This window comes from Zonotrichia leucophrys, chromosome 20, assembly GCF_028769735.1.
Source record: "Zonotrichia leucophrys gambelii isolate GWCS_2022_RI chromosome 20, RI_Zleu_2.0, whole genome shotgun sequence".
Classification (NCBI taxonomy): Eukaryota; Metazoa; Chordata; class Aves; order Passeriformes; family Passerellidae; genus Zonotrichia; species Zonotrichia leucophrys.
Genome location: NC_088189.1, coordinates 13265485 through 13288014, shown reverse-complemented (window position 1 = coordinate 13288014; position 22530 = coordinate 13265485). Strand labels below are relative to the sequence as shown.

Genomic DNA, 22530 nt, shown 5'->3' with positions numbered 1-22530 from the left:
ACTTTTACATGGCTTGAGCTGCTTTGCAGTGTCATCTGTATCATCTTTTCCTGCCTAGAAGATTTTTGTAGCCCTCAGCTGTGTTTAGAAATAAAACAGTAAACAACTGTCATCTCGATTAGACCCACACAGGGGATAAGAAAATTCCTGAATTCCTGATTAGAAATTAATGGCTAGAAAAATTTAATTGTGAAAGCTAAAGAGCACTGAAGGGACCCTGGTGCAGGCAGGTGGAGAGAACATGGGAGATGTGGGTTAGCCCTGGAGTGCTCCTGGGGTAACGAACAATAGCAGTTGGATAAAGGGAAAACTAAAACACTAAAAACAAGGAAGTAGCACAGAAGAAAAATCAGTAAGGGAGCAGGGGAGAGACACTGTAATTACAGAGGAGGTAAAAACAAGAGCTGGAGTCTGGCAAATAAAAAGTCTTCAGTGTCAGGGACATTTTCTGAGTCTGCTCCCTCCTTGCTGTCCTGGGAGTTGAACCAAGAAGGGTTTTCCTTCTGTGCCCTCTTGGATACCTCAAATTTAAGACAAAGAGCTTCAAGAACAAGAGAAATAAATTTTCTGTTGCCTTGAGCTTCAGCCATCTCTTTCTGAGCCTTTAACTCTTGATACAGCATGTGATGTATTTTTTTCCCCTGGTTGCTGCAGCACTTGAATGTTCCTGCCTGAATTCAGCCTTGGAGATGGTTCTGGGAGCTCCTGCAGCAAGAAAGGGCAAAGAATGGATTGTTTGGGATGGTTTGCTTCAAGATGTACATGTGGGACATACATTCATCTTTTGCTGATCTTTCCTTTCTTCCTCAAAGTCCCAGATATGTCTTCCTGCATTTGGGCTCTGTACATGCAGTGTCCTTGGCAGCAGGAGAAGGAAGGCGGAAGAGTTGATTCCTACAGATATGTCTGCAGAAAAAACAATCTGATTTTTATATTCCTAGACACAGATACATTTAGGTTTTAAGGATATATGTATGTCATACCCCTGGGAGGTACTGCCTGGTGGCAGAATGACCGAAACCCCTGAAGGTGAATGCTTAGCTCAGAATGATTAAATTGTCCTTTTAACCTTGGGTCCATCTTTGCAGGTGGAATAATCTACATAAATTCTTGTCCTGGTTTTTGTTGAATATGTGGAAATGGAGTTAAACTCAAACCCTGCATTTTCAGCCTGTGGCTGTGCTGAATGCTGGTGCTGTCCCTGTGGGCAAAGCCAAGCTCTAGTCCCTCACTGGCCTAACCAGTCCTGTTTTAGTGGCCATTTGGGTGCCATGGGGGCAGGTTTTATGGTGCTGGTTAGACACTTCTGCAGACTGGCATTAATATGATCCTTCAAATTAAAGCTCAAACCCACAGGAATCCAGAATTCATCATAAAACACAGCTCTTTTGCTAAAAATGCCTAATCAGTACCAATCTCCCTGGCTGCCTGCTCCCTGAAATGACATGCAGCTTGTGGTAACATTAGCCCCATTATAACGACTGCCCATTAAATTTTAAGAGGGGTAAATTCAACCTTCAGAACTCTCTATTTTCATTACTAGAGACATGGGGCAATTTGAAATATGCACTTGAGAAGCTAATGAAAGACAGAAGGCTTGCTGTGTTTCTGACTTGGCTTAACACTTGGGGTTTAACATCAGGCACTGGCAGATGGTCTGGAAGATTCTGCATTTGCAAAAAGCACAGTAGTGACAGCAGGAATTCAAGTGTGGCTTGCAGGTTTTGAAGGTTGGCACACAGTTAGCAGCAGGTGGGGGCCTTGGCTTTGGAGATATCTTGCGTTTAGCGGTTTTCTGGAAGACAAAAACACGAGAATTCATGGGCAGGTGAAATGAGGGTGGTGAACAGCAGGAGGTTCTGGGGGAATGAGCAAAACTGTGGCAGTGGGAGCTGTGCTAGCAATGCAGACGTGTGGTGGGGCTGGGGAATGGGGAAGGGTGGTTGAGAGCACCAACCTTCTGAGCAAAAGGACAAACCTCATTTTGGCCATGACTGGGTGGAGCTTTGGAAAGGGTCTCTAGGAAGGAGAGTGGCAGCAGTGAAGAAAGGGGTGCCAATGTGTACTCAGATGGTGAAGTTATCACTAAAACCAATTAAGATGTCATGTTTAGATCTCCCAGGTTATCAGATGAGTGAAAACTCCCTGTCAGTCTCATTTGCTGAGCTGAGAGCAGAGCGGTGACTTGGCAATGCTCCCCCTCCTGAGCCCAGCAATCCTCCATCCATGGGAATCCCCCCTGCACACACAGTTCAGGGAGGGCGAAAAGCCCTCTCATCCCCCAGGGGTGCAGCTTCTCTGCTGGGGATGTGGAAAAGTGGAAAATTTTGGGTTGCTCAGCACATGCCTGGGTCCTGGGAGGGACCTTTGGAGCCCAGTGGCTGCAGGCACCCTGTGCACTTCTGAAACTCACAGTTATGGAATTCTTTAGGTAGGAAGGGATTTGAAAGCCCATCTCATCCCACCCCTTGCCACAGGGATACCTTCTGCTATCCCAGGTGACTGCAAGCCCCATCCAACCTGGCCTTGGATGCTGACAAGGATGGGGCAGCCACAGCTCCTAATTTTCTTTCCGCTGTTATTGTTTCACATCTATTTTTACAACATTTAGAGCTTTTAATTGTAATTAATATGTAAATTATTTAAATCAGGGAATGACAGTAAAAGCTTTTCAAATGAATGCACCAAGGGAAACTCCAGAAGTGACAAACTGTTCTAAATACCCAACAAAGTTTTTTGAACAACCACCTACCTTGGAAGATTTCTTGATCTCTGCCTCTTTCCTGCTGACTTTCTGGGATTTTCTAGTTAAATCTTCAATGAGAATAGCAGAGGAAAATGTGGAATCAGTTTTACAGAATGTTATTTGGATGAGATAATCCTATATTTGTGTGAGAGGAGGCGGATAGCCTGCATTGCCTCCTCACTGCTGCATGTTTTGCAGTGATGTTCATCTCAATTCAGCATCCAAACTCTGTCACTGCTGCTTGTGCAAAGCAGAAGAGCAACTGATGTTTGTATTTTAGAAGAGATTTTTTACACATTGTTTGGTAGATGAAAGCAATGAATTACTTCAGAGAAATAAAATTAAAGGTCTCTGTAAAAAATATTGGAGTGTTCATGCACAGTAGTCACATAAACAAAAATAGGAAAAAATCTTTAGAATGCCATCATTTCTTCTGTTAGAATGTTGTGCTACATGCATAATTTTGGGAGGAATTAACAAGTGTACAATTAGCTGCTTTCCACAAGCAAAAACTCTGATTTGGCATATACTCTGCATCTGTGATGCCACCTTCCATTCTGCAGCTCTATGTCCCTTCTCCCCCCACAACCTCATTTTACATGATGTTACTTGCAGAGGTGTTTCATTCACGTGCCTGTAACTTTGCCCCCTCTGTATTTGTCACCATATGTAATTTTATGTATTTATAACTGTGTAAATCCCATTACTTGTTTTGGAGTTTGTTTTGGGCTCTAACACAGCAAGAGTGTTCAAGTGTGAGACACATCCCAGCTCACCGAGCTCTTGTGGTATTTTTGATACCTTTATTCTGGGTGTGTGTGTTTTGTAAAGAAACTACCTGTATGCAATAGGTGACTGAGCTAAAAAACATCCATATCCACACTGGAGAATGGTAGCTCCTTATCTATTCCAGGATCCTCTATCAATATGTTTTTGAATATTTTCTAATGGCTAGGATTTACTGAGTTGCAAAATGAAGACCAAATATTTTGAGCTGGTTTGGGGGGGTTTAATTTATTTTCTTGTATTATTAAAAGTCAGGGTTATGCATTTCTAGGAAGCAGTGGGGAGAAATGTGTTACAGCTCAGCAAATCTGCCATGCCAAAAGTATGGGCTCAGTTCTGTGAGAAGATGGAATATTAGCTGAAGGGATTGTATTTTATAGCCCTGATTTCAATTGGGACATTAAAAAGTTATGGGAATTGTGAGAGTGGAGGCATCAAGGATCACAAGGACCCCGAAATGGTGCAGCCTGGGAGGTTGCAGAACAGCACAAGCTCTGCTGAACTCTCAGTTAAACAACACTGAGTTAACTCAGGATTCAGAGGTTCAGATTTCTTTGGAAATGCATGTGTGGGACAACTGTTTCTCCTTAAAGATATATTGTCCTGAGCAAGAGCATTGAGAAAACACAGGAAACAAGGTAAGAACCAGAGTGCTTTAAACTAAAGCCCTAAAAAGGTGCAGAAAGGAGCTAAACAAGAGGTTTATTTTTTTAATTGTTAGCATTTTGACACAGTTATGAATGTTCTGTAGCTGACTATCTCCAAACACCTGTGAGTTTCTTGAGAGAAGAAGTTGGTGTAAATAACATGAAAAGAGTTAAGGCAGACATGAGGAAAGAATTTTGTGAAGAGTGAAGCATCACCCTAAAGACGCTCTTCCCAAACAGGACAGGTGGTCACTTGCCAGAAACTGTACAGACAGATTTGGTCCTGTCTTGGACAGATAAATTACTGACCCCTGGCTCTCCCCTACAGTGCTCTTTCCTTCCCCTGTTTAAAGGCCAGGTAAACTGAGGTCATATTAATACCTGTTAATACTGATGATTTTTCTACCACAAGAGCAGACCCCTAAAACCCTCACATTATGCTATTTTATTTTCTCACATGCACAAGGTTTTCTAAGCAAGGTTATTTCCCATATTAGCACAAGACCATTCTCTTCAGTATAAAAAGGCTTACAGTGTGATGGGAGCTGAAGTGAAACTGTAAAACTGAAATAAATTGTATTTTTATTCCTCTGAACTGAGGTTTACCACATTGTCATTCTTGGGTGCTGCAGCCACCACAGTTCTGTGCCCTTTGAAAGCTGGGGCAAATAATTCAGAATAATCAATGATTCAAGCAAAGTTATCCAAATAATTCAGAACAATCAAAAGCAGTGTTTCCTGCAAATCTTGTTAATTTAGCCCTGAAGGGCAGGTTTTACTCACCTACTATGGAGATGGGTGGAAGATCTGAGAGGTCCATTTTGCTCCTCCTGGACACGTTGCACTCTGTCTTCTCCTCAATGACCAAGTGGGAATGAGCAGCCCTGAACAGGCTGTAGCAGAGCAGGAGGCTGAGGAAGAGGTTCTTTCTCGCCATCGTGGAGAGGAAAAATTCCATTGTCATGAAAACCAAAGCTGGTCAAAACCTGTAGAAGTGATGCAGGGATATGAATCTCTGCAATGGTTTTCTGTCACTTTGTGCAGCTTTGGCAACAAATCTCTGACAATTATTTTATTTCCAGAACTTTGCCTCTGGTCCTGGAATATCTAAAATTGTAGTTGCAAGAGTGGAAAATGCTGTCTCAAATACAACTCCCTGAGATATTATTTTTTTCCTTATTCTTTTCTCAAAAGGTTTATTTCCCATAAGATGTGAAGGTCCTCCCAACTGAGCTTTATAATGGTTATTATATGGCCAAGGGCAGAAACTCAACCACATCATCAATTTTTTCCAGGAAATCTTGTCTACAAAAATGTGCTAGAAAGCATAAAAGAATAAGGACGATTTAAACCCTCCCCCCCACAAATTGTATTTCCTGTAAATTTTCTGGTCTTAAAAATAAATCATGAAGTAATATCTTATTTCACCTCCAACTGGCTGCTCTAATCCCATATAAATCACAGCCATAACTCATGTGAGTTATAAAAGGCCAGTGCTGTAAAGTGTTTATGTGCCTTGGGGTTATACACTGAATAACTTCCAAGATGTGCAAAGTCTGGGGTTTGGGGATACTCCTAGAGGCACCTGAGCTGTGGAGCGTGGCCATTCACCTGAGGTGACAGTCCCTGCAGGGTACACAGAGTGTGTCACCAACCTGCACTCCCTTTCTTGTACTTTCTTGTATTTCAAAGCTGATTTTTATTTCCAAATGCATCAGTTTTCTGCAGTGTCAGGGTTCTGGGAGCCCTGTTCCCCCAGAGGCACAGCAAGTCTCCAGATTTATGTATGGCTTTGTGTCAGTGAAATGCTGCTGGATGCAGTTAAAAAGAGCCAGTAAAACCAAGTGTTTTGGACCATTCATCTGGTTGTAATGACTTCACTACTGGGGAGTTAAAAAATGAAGAATTTCTGCCTTGGGAGGGCTTCAATCTGGTCACTGCTGCTGCACCAAGTATGTTCTACACCTGCTTTTGTAGCCCCATCAACCCACTCCTCCCTGGGAGGTGGTCACTGTCATGCTTCTAACTCCAATGCTTGGGATCAGTCTTGGAACTGTCTGTTCTGCACACCACGTTCCTCTGCACACCATGTTCCTGTGGCACAGCAGTGCTGGGGACATCGAGGCTGCTTCCACTGGTGGCTGTGGCTGTGCATGAGGGCACTCACCTCTGCTCTGGGGAGAAGACAAGGCAGGGAGCCATGAGAATCCCCTTCAGCCCTTATTAAAAAGAGGGAGAACAACTTCTTATCCAGACAGAGAGTGATAGGACAAGGCTGAATGGTTTTAAACTAAGAGAGAGAGGTTTAGATTGGAGACAGAAGCTCTTTACTCAGAGGGTGCTGAGGCTCTGGCTCAGGGTGCCCAGAGAGGCTGTGGCTGCCCCTGAAGCGTCCAAGGCCAGCTTGGATGGGGCTTGGAGCAGCCTGGGATAGTGGAGGGTGTCCCTGTCCATGTTGGAACTGGATGGGCTTTAAGGTCTCTCCCAACCCAAATCATTCTGGCAGTCCGTAATTCACTCCTGGACTCTGTCTGGGCTCCACTAGATTTGCAGGGATGCACGTGCTGGATCCTTTGTGGTTTATACATATGCATGAGCTGCAGCTTAAAGGGATGTATCTGAGCCTGGAGTTTTACAGGGGAGGATTAACCTCTGGGGAGGCAATGCTGCTGTGTCTGAAATGCTGCACAGCTGGAGTCATTCAAAGCAGATGTGAAAGTTCAGACTCTGCCTGGATCAGAGTCGTGGCTGTGGGTGAGTCTCCTTTGATTGAGTTGATTCAAATTGTATCATATCAGATGTGAAGAGCCTTTGATTTGATTTTCATTTAATTCTGAATCTGAGAGGAGAAAGTGTGTCTTGTTTAGAAGACTCTAAAAATTCCAGTAACAAAAAGGAACAAATCTTGTCATGAGAATTTTTTGTTGTCATGGTAAAATTGAATTTTCAGTTACTGCAATTTGGTAAAGGTGACACTTCTGGGTTAATTCTTTACCTACTTTAATCTTGCAAACTCTGGTACAGAAGCTCAACGCTCACCTGTGGCAGTTGCCCATTTATAATGGGCAAATTATAAATGTGACAAGCTGTGACAAGAAATGAGTTCTCCTCAAAAGTGCTGAATATACCAGGGTGTTTCCAAACAAACCAATTTTCCATGAAGAATTTTAATACGACAAATATTTGTTAGGTCAGGATCCTACTTTTTCTTATCTTCAGAAGAGTTGCCCTTTTATTTGCTCTTCTCCATCTCCTTTCACAAAAGATGTCCAAACCTCACTGAGATTTCTTGATGCTTCCTAAAAACTGCTCTAAGACATACCTATGTGTGTAAATAACCATTAGGTCATAACCATTCAGCTCACAACTGGAATTTCTTTTCATCTGACAGATTTTATCAGCCTGAGTATCCCCAGCGATGTTCATGTTTGAGGCAGATGTTTGCAATTCATGCAAGAACTAAATACTGACTTGTATGCCCAAAAGCTTGTCTATGTTTTCCAAATACACAGTTGGTCAAATATAATATATTGCCTAAAAATCATTGTCTGCTACACATTTAAGTTTCGTGATTTTTCAGATCTAGGCTTAAAGGAAAGAAAGAAATTTTTTATGGTGAGGGTGATAAAACACTGGCGTAGGTTTTCCAGGAAGGTGGTCACGCCCCATCCCAGAAAACATTTAAGGTCAAGTTGGCGGGTCTTTGAGCAACCTGATTTAGATGAAGATGTCCCTGCTCATGGCAGGGGAGTTGGACTAAGTTGCTTTTAAAGGTCCAACCCAATCTATTCAACAATTCCACGACAGAGGGCTTGTCTGTGGCAGGTGGATGGAGACATTTGGGCTCTAATTCTTTCCCTGCTCTGAGCTGGAATGACAAGAGCAAGCTGTGAGCTGGAAGCTGGTTTGCTTTGCACACAGTGGTGTTCATGCAGCAGATTTTAGTTTTTTAAGCAACTTTTTAGCCTTGTTGCAGGAAATGCTCTGTAAAGTACCTGTGGTGTTCAGGTCACTGTGTGCTGCCCACCTGGAATTTTGTCTGGCACAAAGCTGCCTGATGGACATCACATTGGCCTGCCCCCAATGTACCATTTAAACAAGCTTCCACCCCAAAGTGTTGTTTCTGTTGTATTTCCTTGTCTTTATCACAGCAAAATTGCCAACGGATGTGATTTTGTCTGAGCAAACAGTAAAATTTTACAGCTGACATCTGTTTACTTCAAACAGCAACACCTGAACCTTGGCAGGGGTGGAAATGCAAACCTGGCTTGGTTTGAGCTCTGGTGCACATGGGGGATTTCAATCACAGGCACTTGGGTGGCAGGGATTGTACAGCCCTGGGGTGAGTGTTTGAACCTCGAAACTGCACATATTTGGGGAATATGTGCATTTGTTCTGCAAAATTCTATCCACTGGCTGGAAAGGCAACGTTCCCTGGAGCAGAGGAGTCCGTGAGGGCTGAGCTCATGGAGGGATGAAGGAGGAGAAAAGTGGAATCAGAAATGGAGTAAAAAGGTGTTCATGGCCCCAAACCTGCCAGAGCTCCAGCAGTGTTTGGACAACGCTCTCAGGCACAGGGTGGGACTGTTGGGGTGTCTGTGCAGGGCCAGAAGTTGGACTCCATGCTCCTTGTGAGTCCTTCCAACCTCAGGATATTCCATGATTCTATGACTAATCTTGGGTTTCCTCTTTTGCATCATATTGCAAAACCCTTCCCTAAGTTTGTTTTCTTTTTCTGGCATTAAAGAGAGGTTTACTTTTCCACTTTGCCCATTATTTTCCTTCTGGGATTCATCAAAGGCTGATTAAAGCAATCAAACTATTTTCCTTACCTCTAGCTGTCTTCACATCTGTTTCTCTCTGAGAACTTACAATTAAAAGTTTATTTTCCTTTTGAGCCCCTAACAACTTAGAATAAATGGCTTTAATAGTGGAATCTTGAGAGTAGGGTTCCAATTTCCCTAATGTTACTAAAATGAGCAACCGTGATTTTTAATTTTAACATATGATATTTTAATTTTTGGTCTGGAGACAGTCTTGCCCAGCAATGAAATTTAAGCAGTGAACTTTAGCTGCAGTTTATCAAATTGTGTAAGGAAATAGTTAACATGTTGCAGTGGCCTTGATTGGCAAGGGAATGACATAATTTTATTTAAAACCAAAACAAAGGCAGACTTTGAAAGTTTGTTGACTGTCATCAGAGATCACAGCGCCCTTTTCTGTGCCGTTGCCTCTCTGCTTTGGATTATTATATTCAACATAAATAAAGCATTTTAATCTTTACCCCAATTGTTGTCTTTCACAAACATTTTCCCTGAATGTAAATTTGGAAAATGACAGATAATGGGAAACAACATTTTTCTCTTTTTAGTAAATTTTTTTGTGGTGTTCATATTTAAAGTCTTCATGGAAATTTGGTTTGCTTGGAAACATCTTGGTATATTCAACACTTTTGAGGAGAACTCATTTCTTGTCACATCTGATTTCACTCTGTTCAGAGATTTATCTTCATCCACAACAGACTGAAAAGTGAGACATTAAAGCAAAAAGTCTGCCATGAATGCTGGAAGGGACAAGTTGAAATTTTCTTAGATAGATTTTCTGACAATTTTATGTTGACTCACAAATTAATCAGCATCTTTATATAGAGCTGAAAACAGCTGCTTGGGAAAATGAGATGGTAAAGTAGGTGAACAAAGACCTGTAAAATACAGAAAACCATTTTACAGCACTCAGTAAATCTTCACCTACACTGGGCTGCTGAGCTTCTGCTTTGAAAAGGATCCTGGAATCATCAAGGCTGGGAAAGAACTCCAAGGTCACCAAGTCCAACCTTTGAACAAACACCACCGTGCCCACTAAACCGTAGGAGAGGACAGGGAAAAAAAGGAATGCAAGAAAAAACCCAAGGAATTAATGGCTGCCTTGAAAAGTGCTGAGATTTTTAGAGGGTGAGAGACTGAAAAATTGGGGAAATGAAACATGGAGGGTTAATGATGGCTCAGGACATCCTGAGGGAATTCCATGGTCACCTAGAACCATCCTATCCAGTGTGCAGAGCAATCCCACCTCAGCCATCAGGTTTCAGCAAAGGAATAGCAGTAAAAAGGGAAATGATGTATTAAGGAGCACTTGGAGGGAAAGGAATGGATCTCCCTGAGACAAACGGGAATCACCAGTGCCCCAGGCAGAGCTCTGCTGACCCAGCCACAGGGCTTCCTCTGCCTTGGAAGTTTCCTCACAGCTTAGGATTGACTGCACAGAATACACACAGAAAAGATAGGTGCTTTTCCAGGGCTGAAAATATGTGAAAACACATGAGGAAACCCAAAGAAATAAAACTAGCATAAATAAAAGAAATAAAACTCCTTAAACTAGCAAATCCTTTAAACTCAAATTTATGCAAATTGTGCAATTGAAATTCTGTCACCACAGAACTCTGTTTGTGGCTCTGTTTGGATTCTGACCTGAATCTCACTGAATTTCAGGTGTTTCACTCAGTGCTGGGGGACTGGGCTGATAATCTCAGTGCCCCTTTTAGGCATGGGCCTGCTGTACACCTCTGAGAGAATAGTGACAGGGCCAAACCTTGCAGAGAGGTTTTGGTGTTTGGGTGGACACCCAAACTCCTCAATCCCCTCCCCATGTTCTCCCGTGCCCCCCTGGACAGCTCTTTGCCATCCTCACCTGGCACATCTGCCTCTTTTCCCCACACTGTTAAAATGAGGGGAAAGTTGAGTGGCACCTTAATGTGGAAATGTGACTCTGCAGATTGGAAATACACTCAACATGTGCTTGATTCCAGCTGGGTTGGAGGAGGGTCTGCTCTTTATGTGTTGAAATGGATCCTAGGAAGCATGAAAAGGGAAAAACCAGCATGCTCCTGTTCCCCTGTCGTGTTCTGACCTTAGTTCTTAGACCATTTTCATGCTCTTCAAATCCAATTGCAAAAGGCGAATCCTTGATCACATCCAAAAGTGGATGGAATGAAAATGAAAATGAAAGGAATGGAAAAATGAATTTCTAATTTTGCAGGTACATGGATGCCCCATCCCTGGAATTGTCCAAGGCCAGGTTGGACACTGGGGCTTGGAGCAACCTGGTCTAGTGGCAGCTGTCCCTGCCCATGGCAGGGGGTGGCACTGGGTCATCACTATGGTCCCTTACAACCCAAATCATTCTGGGATTCCATGATTTTATGAATCTACACCACGGAATATGCTTTCCACAGCATTTGGATCTATTCATGTTTTACTCAAGTTCCACCTGGCAGTTGTGCCACTGTTCATGTTGTTGGAGGAGGACCCAAGGAGGTTGTTTTATACATCCTGCCCACAGACTGAGATGAAGGCTTGCTCTGGCATTGCTCAGGAAGTCCCGTTTCCAAATGTTTTCTAATCTTTTCACCTTCAGTGACTTTGCTAGGAGAGGGGAAGGCTATTTCCCAGCAAGAGAGGTCTCTGAGTGCACATCCATCCATCCCTCCCACCTGACCTTCAGTGCCGGTTCAGTACACTTGGCATTTCCTTATGGGAGATACCCCATGTATCCCCATCTGCTACTGATCATTACACAGACCCTCAATATACACCCAGTTTGCCTTTTTTCTGCAGCACAGAGAGATGCAGGATAATAAATACCACTACATTGCGCGGAGAGGAATGTCATGGCCCCTGCCCGCCCCAGTGCTTGCATGGACATCTCTCTGCAGGGTTTGTGTTTCATTAGCTCAGATCACTGGGGTTATAATTACCCCAGTTCTGCCAAACTCAGCGGTTCTGGAAGCCATGAGCAGTTCAGTGCTAATCCCACTGGGTTTTGACATTGAATCAGCAATTCAGGTTAATTTGTACACATAACTGCAGTAATCACTGCACAAAGGCATTTACACAAACTGCAAGAGAGGTTGTGTTTCTTCTGAACATGATTCCTTATTTTTCTGTCAATGATTATTGATTCCACCCACCAATATCTGTGTTTTCTCATTCAAGAGCCAGGATAAATGTCATTATTGGATTGTCCTGTTTGTGTACTTATTTCTAGGCATCTTTCTTTCTAACTTCTCTTTTCTGATTTGCTCATAAAAGATTGCCTGTGGTTGTGGAAAGCAGGTTCCAAGAGTGTTCCAGTCTCACACTTCATTCATTATTTCATGTCCTTCCTTTGCATTTTGCCTCATTTTTAAAAAATGCAAAGCACTCAGTTGTGGTACTTGGGTCTAAATATAAACTCAGTGTGGTTAAAACTGATTCATGTGTTGTCTATGGAGACAGCCATTTCTGTAGCTGAATTGTTTTTCAAACTTTCAAACAAAATTAGGTCCAAACCTGTTTTCTTTTAAGGGTGACAGTTGAGGCTTATTTTAGTTTTCCTCTAATACCTCTACTTAAAACTACCAGCTAATATTCTCCTCCAGCCCACATAATTTCCTTTAGGCTTCCCAGGAATGACCCTGGAGGCAGAGCTGCAAGTGAAGCTTGGTTTTTACACCCCCTTGCAGTCAGGGATTTCATCCATGGGCTCAGATGCTGCCAGACAGAGACATTCCTGCCTGTGCAGGACCCTCACTCGGAGCATGGTGGGATGGCAGGACACCAAACTCCTCCCTGCAGTGGCCAGGTGGCTGAAAGAACTCAGTTTCTCTTCTAATAAAATGGGTACAAATCCTTATTCTTCTGCATAAAATGGTGTCATCCTCACTTGTTTTTAAACAGAAAAAAAGAAGGACATGAATTTCTAGGATTGGGATTTCTGTGGGATGCCCATGTGTTACCTCCAGATTTCTGCTCCTTTTCACCCTTAAATTGAAAAAAAATAGCCTTTAGCATACTATTAACCAAAGTCAAACTGACAAGTGACATTGGAGGCCTTCTCTCAGCTCATTCTCATTCCTTTGGTTCTTTCTTCCAGACTCTGTCTGGTCTTTGGTGTATTCTTTTGTGTATGTACTTGGGGGTTTTTTGTGTATTTTTTGCTTATGTACTTTGTTATTTTTTGTGTATTTTTTTTGCATGTGTACTTGGTCATTGCCAAGAAAAGAGGCCTGGCCCAAGAGGCACTGTGTCTTCTCTAGTTCCCCTATACTGACCCCACAATCAGTTCACTAAAATGAATTGTGTTTGTTGTGCAGACAGAAGTGCACCAGAGAGAATTCTGTAGTGTTTGATGCAATATGCTGTTTCTGTGCAATTTTAACTTTTTTTTTTAACTTACTGAACTCAATCTACCCTTCTTGCTCCTTTTATTTCAATTTTTTTAGTGCTATTTTCTGTTTTCTTTCATTTTCAGCCATCCACTGTGCCCTGTTACTTTTGACAGAATTCCCTTTTAGCAGTTTTCTCTTGCCTGGCATGTATTTAGTTCTTTTTCCTTTGCACAATTTTATTGCTTCCCTACCTTTGTCCTCAGCATCTCCAGCTGGATAATCATGAGGAATGAAGCAGTGAAACTGAATGAGATGCAACAGTGCAGAGGTCACATTGAAACACTTTAACTTGAGAGCAAAAAACCACCCATTTCTGGATTTCAAATTAGAGAAGCAGAACTGGCTGTATTTTTCACAGCATGACCAAAAGTGAGAATACCATGCAGCTGTGTATAAAAAGGCAATTGAATTCTAGGGTGTGTCTAGAGAGGTATTTTTTAACTGAAATATGAAAGTGTTCAAAATTTTATGCACGTACTGGTCTTCATTTAGAGAATCATGTCCAGTTTTGGTCACCCATGTGGAGCAAAAATGTGCACAAGTCAGAATGAATGCCAGAAAATAATATTAATTGTTTGAGATAAAAGGCCATCCAGCAACACCTCCAGTGGTCCTGTGCCTTATACCAAATTTCCTTACATTCCACTGGCAAAAGTTCCTTTTTTTGCATCGATCCTTCCTATGATCTCCAAATCTTTGGGGCTCCTTGATGTCTACAGAGCAATTAGGAAGGTCAGACAATATAAAAAGATTTGCCAAGTGCAGGAATATGCAATCACAGGCATAATTTGGCTTGTATATATTTAAAACCCCTGATTTACAGATGCTCTATATATTATTGTGTACACAAATATAAATGCAACCTTTTTTAACTCTGTGTATGTATGTGAGGGAGGGGACAGCTCAGCACAGACTCTTTCAAACCATCCTGTGTGTCATTTTCTCTGACAATTATGCTGGTTTATCAAGCCCCCTCTAATTAGGTATGTGCCAGACTGTTTAGACCAAAGCCACTTGAGCTTGGATAGGCTGGAAATGAAAGAATCAAATTTCTCTCTGGAGGATCTTCAGCTGAGTTCTCTGTGCCATCATAGCTCAAATTTCAGGTGAAAAAGGTGGGAATCACAATTTCAGAGACAGCTGTGGTAAGACTGAAAAAGAAGAGTCCTCTTAGAAGAAAAACTTGTCCATCACAGCCTCCAGAACTCAGGATAAATGACTCTGCTTGTTCTCCTCTTTCCTGCTGCCTGTTTGGAGCCATCCCTGCTCAGACGCTCTGTTTTTTGTTCAGGATGGACAGAACAACAAGCCAAGGTTTGAATTACTTGAGAAAAGATTCAGAGGAGATGAAAGGGAAACCTTTGCCATGTGCAGGGTAGGGCAGCACTGCAATCCTTGCCTGTCATTCAGTCTCCAAAGTCAGGCAGATTTAGGCATGAATTAGAAGTCTGTCTGTCAGTCTGCTCTGACACTTCTCATATTCAAAACTTACACAGATTGAAAAAGAGCCCCCAAACCAGACAAATCTGCACCCTCCCAGGAACTATCCAGTGTGATGGTGCATGAAAAGCCCCATCAAGGGCTGGATCCCTATCTCACCTTCCATACAGATGTCAGATGCCACAACTGAAGATAGAATGAATCTTAAAAGCAGAAATAGATTAATAACAGAAATACTTAGACAGAACGAACATCTAAAGAAATAACTCTGATGTGAGCTGGGTTCTACCCAGGTGGCAAAGGGCCAGGGAATCAAGAATTCTACAGCCTGTTTGCAGGGATGGGGATGAAAGATGTGGCTGTGAATGGTTTCAGGGATGTGGCCTGAACCAGAGCTGTTGGGCTCATTACTGTTTGCAATGGATTTGGAAGTGACTACTGAAGCCATAATTTAGATGAACCTTGAGAAAGTAGCCTGAAATCTCCAGAACAGGACTGGATAAACAAAGTGCTGCTAAGTACCTAGAAGGGGGAAAAGCTGTAAGGAAAGCTGCAGCTTGCAAAAGCAAACAAAACCATTGGGATCACATGGTCTGATTTCTTCCAGGACAGGCTGGAAACCCTGCCGAGATTTCAGTATTTCAGGCTTAACTGAACCAAGTGATAACACCTCTGGTAATTTATTGCTCTAAATTTGTCTTATTTCAATTTCTAGGAACTGAATCCTTCTAAACCGTCTTCATTGTGAAAAATGCATGTACTTTCTTTTTCCCCTCCTGAGAGGTGCTTGGATGAGCAGGTAACTTCCTAATAATCTCCCAGCTCAGATGAACAGGTTGAGTAGAATTGCTAAATAGAAATGACTTCTCTTCCAGTTCTTTGGTTAGTGTGCTCTAGTGTGCAGTTTGCTCATTTTTCATTATAGCAGAGGTAGTGACATTGACATTGCCAAATAATCTCCTTACTCCATTCAAGTCATCTTTAACCAAGTTCTTGACCTTCTACGCCAAAATTTCGCTAGGATTTGAGTCAAGGCAATGTCCAAGCAATGCTCAATTATCCACAGGGCTATTCTGTCACTGGTAATTACCTGGCTATTCCCTGCCTTACTGACAGCTTCTCACCCAGCTTCACCAGTTTAACAATTAGCACCTAATCTCGGCTGTCTATTTAGCTTTCCTTCAACATGCAGCCTGGAATTTAAATTGTCTCTGAAGAGTATAATTTTATTTCCTGTTTTGAAATAATTCTAACATTCTGTTTTAATACCATCAACCTCTTATAATACTTTGTCTGTTTTAAATGACATGTGTTCCTCGTGCCAGGGTTGTTTGGAGCTGAGGGACAGGACTCTTGGATTGTTTGAAAATGTACTCATGCCTTCATAATGAGATTTAGGGGATTTTTAAAAAACATTCTTTAAGTGTTCTCTCCTGTTCCTCATTTTCTGTACTTTTAAGTCTTTTTAGCTCATTTGGGGAAAATCTAAAATATTATGATTTCCAGCTCTGTGGAACTCTCTCTAGAAGGGTGAACGTATAAGAAGGGAAATCAGGGAAGTGCCTTGGGATATTATATGAAAGAGGAAGCTGTCAAGATGTTGCTGCTTCATGTTCACTTTCCAGAGAAATCCTTATTTTAAATACTTATCCCTTTGCTGTCTTGTAAGAGCTTGCCTTGTCTTGTAAGACATTACTTTTTTGTCAAGTCCTTCTCCTCTCTTCCAGTTCATGACTAGATACAGGCTTTACTGACATGAATATGTGAGATTTCCTGTTGGTATTCCCTCTGAAGCCTCTGTTGTTTTGGGGTTTGTTCTATTTTTACATTCAGAAACAAATCGGCTTTTATGTTACAATCCAGACATCTAAAATGTGAAGTTGTTTTTTTAAAATAGAATATTTGATTTGTGACTGGTGGAGGCTGATGGGATTCGCCTCTGAAATCCTTTGGGCAGCAACAATCCTCCTGGCTATGCTTTAACGTAATAACTAAGAACAATGGTCAGCTTATATCTGGTAGTAAAAACAAAATGAATTTGCTGTCTGGCTGTTCCTGATCAGTTTTAAGCATCTTGCTTGACAGTCAGAGGACAGAGCCAGGAGAGGTGCTGAGGTCCCTGTGATCCCTGTTTGCTGAGGGTGGGGAACAGAGTGAGGAAGAGGAGCTGTGCTGCTGGCAGAGGCTCCCGCTGTCTGCCCAGGAGATGGGGTGCAGCTGTGCTGCTCGGGGTGATCACCCCAGAATGTTGCATCCTGGACTTGTTGGGGACCCAGGTGTTTCTTTCCTGCTGCAGGTGATGGGGCTGGCTCTGATACAGCACAGCTGTACCCTGGGATCAGGATGCTGGGGCAGAGCCCCCCAAGGGCTCCCTGCTTCCCTTGGATCCACGGAGAAGGGAGGAATTCCTGCTTAGCTCATGGCAGACACAGCTGCTGAAGGGAAACTTGAAGGGGCTATGACTAAGGGATTAAATTTAAAAGAGAATGCTAAAAGTCTTTGTGTTTCATGTGTAATGGGGTTTCTAAATATCCTATTTTAATCCCTGCCTCTGTCCTTGATGAGAGAGTCTGACTCAAATTAATCTTAGTTTGTAAACACAATTTCTTCTTGAGGGCACCACTTGCACATTGGTGACACATGTTGGCCTGTCCCAGCTGAGAGTGCTGAGTGACAGGGAGAGGGGAGACCTTCCTGGCTGCTGATGGGGGAGAAAAAGAAGGATTCTGGACACTCCTTCCACACCCTGGCAAGGCTGTGTTGTCCTGACCCTGGCACAGACATGTAAGAACACTCAGAGCCATTGGATTCACACGGAGTAGCTGCAAACTTTATCTGCTGTACTTATGTGCCTCCACTAGAAATGAGGGAAAAGAAAACAAGAATAAGGTAATTTGCATTGCTCTTGTCTGTGTGTGTGGGAAATCCTGGGATCAGGGAGTCAGATGTTGTGTCCCATATGGAAGGAAGACATTGGAGCAATCCTGGGTATCTGTGCAAGATCAGTGAGAGATCCGGACTGTCTCTACAAAGCTCTGTGAGGCACAGCTTTTCCACTGAAGGAGGGAAATCCATGTGTAGCCCATAAGTAGGAAGTAAAGATGAAGACAAATTTCTGCAAGGGGCATATTAATGGATGAACTGCCCACAGGAAAATAACAAACATTCTAAGAACAAAGAAACGACGGACAAACATCCAAGGAAAAATATGTGTGGTGCATTTGAGAAATGCTGTTCTTGGAAGCAGGAATGCAAAAGGATTTGAGATTGATGTGGAAGTAATGCAGTGTAGCATTGCTGTCAAAAGTGCAAATGGAGCTCTCAAATGGGAAAATGGGAGCAGCTTCAGTGGGAGGGGGGATTTTTGTTTGAGATTGGTGTGGCTGTGCCTGGAAGGCACTCCAAGAACACCACTCATTTATTGGGAAAGGTCTGGATAAACCAAAGAAATTGAAAAGTATGTCTAAAAAGAGACTCAAAGCTCAACTCCTGGAATTCCAAAGGGAAAGTGGAGAGTGTCTCAGTTCCTGAATGTGCTTGGCAGGATTGGAATGAAAATGGGGTGAAAAATGAGTTTTCAAGCAAGATGACAGAGATCTAATGGGATGAAGCTGCCAGAAGTAGAAGCCAGGTCCAAAACATTTCCAGGATTTTGACCATTCTGGTTCAGTAACAACTATACTTTAGAACTACTGCCTTTGGCTTTTCTACTACAGAAAATTGATTTTTAAGATTTTTTTTTCTTCCTAAGAAATACAGCTTCTAAGCAAAATTGCTGGATATTAGATCACTCTTTGTGTTATGGGCTAACTAATGACTAGAACTTCAGTTTTATTTATCATCTTAGCAGTCTGAAGCTGTCCCCAAGTGTGGATGTTCGCTTCAACTCTGGAATTTTGGGGACTCATAAAACCATGAAAAGAAAGATGCTGCTTTTACACTTATGGCATTCCAGTTTTCCTACCAACTTGACCTACCTCGCTATTTACTTATTGGATTTTTTTAATTTTCATTTTCTTTTTCGGTTTGTTTTTGTTTGCTTTTTTTGTTTGGTTTGTGGTTTTTTTCTGGGCTTGGTTTTTGTTGTTGGTTTTGGGTTTGGGTTTTTTTTTTTTTGCTTGGTTTGGTTTTGGTTTTTTAAATATCTTGCATTTTGATATCTCTAAAACCACTTTAGGTCATGGAAAATAAAAGTTACCTCCAGAGTATCAGGTATTGAATCAGACCTATTGAAGCAGTCCATTTCAAAATCTTAAGAATATACTGAAAGAACAAGCCTTGAAATTCAACATATAAATGTTTAAAAGCTCAGCGTGAACCTTAGATACATAGATATTATTTATTATTTATCTATATAAATATAATATATAAATATATATAAAAATAATATCTATTGTTATTATTATAGATAAATAATGATATTATTATTACTTATTTACATTATGTGTTAACATGTGTTACATCTGATGATTCACTATGGGCCACTGGATGGTTCCCCACTGGGAACTGGCCACTTTCTAAATTTTCCTTTTAAGCAAATACATTTCCACCCACAAAAAAGATGGATGTCTCTGCCAGCTGAGCCTTCCCCGAGTGTTCCCCAGCAGAACGTCCCTGCTGCCACCAGCAGCTGCCTCTGGGACCTGCAGCGGCTCCGAGCGCAGCTCCCCCTGCCAGGGCTGCTTTCCACCGGCGCAGGAAACGCCTCCCTTATGGGAACTTTACAAAAGTTCACGGCAAAATTAATTTAAAATGTTGCTCTGCAAGAGGAGGCTGATGTGGACACCCAGACATTTCTAACCGGGATATTTCTATTGTTTTCTTTTTCTATTCTTATATATCTATAAGGATAAAACACATACTTCATATTTTGCTATACAGTTATCATGTTGAAAGGATTCAAAATGCTTAATTCAATACTATTTGGAATGTATTGTCCTTCTTATTATCCCAGGTTGTTTTCTTAATGGCATGAGCATTTCAAAATGCAGAGAGAAGCAAATGGAAAAGGTGTAGTGAGCGTTCCCTGCAGGGAGTGCTTCCTTTTGTTTCCTAATCACTCTAAATTCAATATACTTACTGCAAATTAAATAAAAGTTTAACTGCCCGAGTAAAGAAATGTGAAGAGAAATTGTCTGATTTGATTAAAAGAAAAAAATATGACTATTCCACTTACATTGTGTTTTGCCATTAAATTTGCTTTTTTTAAGGAGTGTTATTAATATTTTTAAAATAAGTTATTAGTACATCTATCCAAATATCCTCCATGAGCATGCACACTTAATTAACAAGGTGTTAATGATTTATTCAAGGGTTTTAGTAGGTGTTCAGTCTGCAAAATACTGGGGACTGATTAATGTGTATCTTTGCCTCTGTGTCTGTGTGTAACATATTGAAGGGATTGCTAAAGGAAAAGAAATCTGTATTGCTAAAGAAAAAGAAATCTCCAACAAATTCCTTCAGTTTTCATGAATCGGGGTTTTTTATGTACCAGAAAAAGGAAATAATTAGGGAAAACACTCTGGTTTTTGTGTATTTTTTGCATTTGGACTAGAATGCTGTGAAAGCTTTCTGAGCCTGTTCAGCGGGGGGGGGGAAATTATTCTGTGAAGTGGGAAATACATCGGAAAGTGAAACTCTGATATTTGTAAAGCAAACACGGATGCTCTCGGGGAAAAAAAACCCAAACCAGAACAAATAACCAAAGAAAAAACAAACCCAACTGAAAACAACAACAAAAAAGGCTCCAAACCACCATGAAAACCAAACGACAAAAAATCCCCCTCCAGCCCTAATGAGCTGCAAAAGACCTTTGTGAAAGAGATTGATTACAGTGTATAAAATGAGAGACTTCAGCCTATCCCAATAAATTGCCTGGAATTTTAAAGGGGCAGGCAGGGGGACAGTCCAGTGACGTCTCCGCAGGACTTTCCTGCCTTGCTCGGAGCCTTTCTCACATTAAGAAGATGCCCAGAAATCCCAAAATCTGCAGGCACAGCACCAAAGGCACTTTGGAACGCAGTGAGCTCTCCTCTGCCTCCGTGGTGTGGCTGACAGGCAGCAGAAAGAGAGAGCTGTAAAGTAGAGATGGAGAAATAAAGCAGGGAAAAGCAGACGAAAATCTGGACAACAGAAAGAAATGAGTCCTTTTTGGAAAATAACAACTGCAATGAAATTACCAATAAAATTGTTCATTCTCCAGTGACTGCAGGGTCTACAAATTTGATAGAATTGAGTAGAAATGGATGTTGAAAAGAAAAATTCTGGTGCTGCAAACAGCAGTCAGAAATTATCTCTGAATTTTCTTTCTTGTTAACTGTGTAAAGAAACCGTTGCTTGCTGAACTCGCACAAAATTAAAGAATATTAAGAATATTAATGGAATACTGCACATTGGGATATGTGAAGTGTAGGATTTGTTTTGTGAGGTGCTACAGCTAAAGCTGACAGAAAATAATTAGTCAAAGACAAATATTATCAGTCCTAAAACAGATAAAATCCAATCCCTTATCTTTCTAGAGTTATGAAAGTATTGAGAAAATAGAGATTTATTTTAACATTATATCATAATTTTAGTTACTGCACGTAGACAGGGGAATAAAATAACAAGGCTAATCGATTGGAACAGTGTAAAAATACAGCTTAGGAAATGTACGTCGTTAATTTTAAAATCATGTAATAAAAGAGTGAAGAGAGATAACGTAACATCTAAAATAATTTCAGGGGGGAAAAACTTAGAAGTAGACTAAACGAAAAAGCAAAATTTGCAACAAAAAAAAAATAAATTGAAGAGACAGAAACACCAAACGGAACCGAAACGACAGAATCGAAACAACCTAAATCTCAGGCAGTACCTGGAAAAGAAGATTTTGGAGCAGAACAGGAAAGTGGAGCAAATAAATGCAGAAGAACAAAATAGTAAAATAACAAAGTTAAGAGAGTCTGAAAGCGTTGCTGCTTGCCAGAGCCGTGAGGGAGATCTGCGGCACCGCTCTGAGTAAAGGCGGGCAAATCTCTGCGGCGCTGCGCGGCGGGCAGAGGGGATCGCCTCGGTCCGGGCAGCGGAGCACAGGGAAAGTGCCCGGGAAGGTTCGGGGCTCTGGTCCTACCGAAGCTGAAGCGTGTCCCGGTCGCCAGGCCCAGGCCCGGGCAGCCGCTGCCTCGTCGCGCGGCTCGGCGGGCAGGGCGGGCCCTGGCAGCTCAGCGCGGCCGCCGGCCCGCGGCACTCCCCGCACCGATGGTCAGCCTGTCTGTCCTGCTCCAGCTCCTGCTTTTTATCAGTCCTCCCCTCGACCCCCACCCCCTTTTCTTTTTTTCCCCCCTCCTTCTCTCTTTGCCGTCTCATAGTAAAAAAAAATCCAGTGGAAAGTTGACCCTCAGCCCCTCCTTTTTCCTCCCGTTTGAAACCCACCAGGTCCGGCCGTCTTCAGGCAGCGGCGATTGCAGCTGGGATTTTGCTGTCACTGAGGTAGAAAAGGATGGGGAGTAGGGGGAGGAAAAGGCCTGCTGATAAAACCGCATCGGTTGTGCTCTGCCCCGCTTGTTTCGGGCTCCTTGCTGCAGGGTTCCCTGCCTGGCCCCCTGACGATCCCTGGGCATCCGCACGATCAGCGCCTCAGCCATTGCTGTCTCCCTCACTGGGAGGTTTTCCATCAGCTCCACTCCAATGAGACAGTTCTGTGGAGTCACTCAAAGTCAAAATGCCAC

At 42.2% G+C, this 22530-nt stretch overlaps 1 protein-coding gene across 2 annotated transcripts; it reads right to left on the bottom strand.

Annotated features, from left to right (window-relative positions):
• Window positions 1–160: 160 nt before the first annotated feature.
• On the bottom strand, window positions 161–22279 carry ASIP (agouti signaling protein). Of its 2 annotated transcripts, none has more exons than XM_064729987.1 (4): window positions 22235–22279; window positions 4963–5165; window positions 2753–2814; window positions 161–1795 (listed from the first exon to the last, which is right to left on the bottom strand). In XM_064729987.1, exons 2-4 carry the CDS (start codon window positions 5141–5143, stop codon window positions 1619–1621), a joined length of 420 nt encoding a protein of 139 aa, XP_064586057.1. In that variant the 5' UTR covers window positions 5144–5165; window positions 22235–22279; the 3' UTR covers window positions 161–1618. The 2 variants fall into 2 exon arrangements, with proteins under 2 accessions (XP_064586057.1, XP_064586056.1); XM_064729986.1 differs by lacking the exon at window positions 22235–22279 and adding an exon at window positions 21933–22046 and having other exon boundaries at window positions 196–1795.
• Between the last annotated feature and the right edge of the window lie 251 nt (window positions 22280–22530).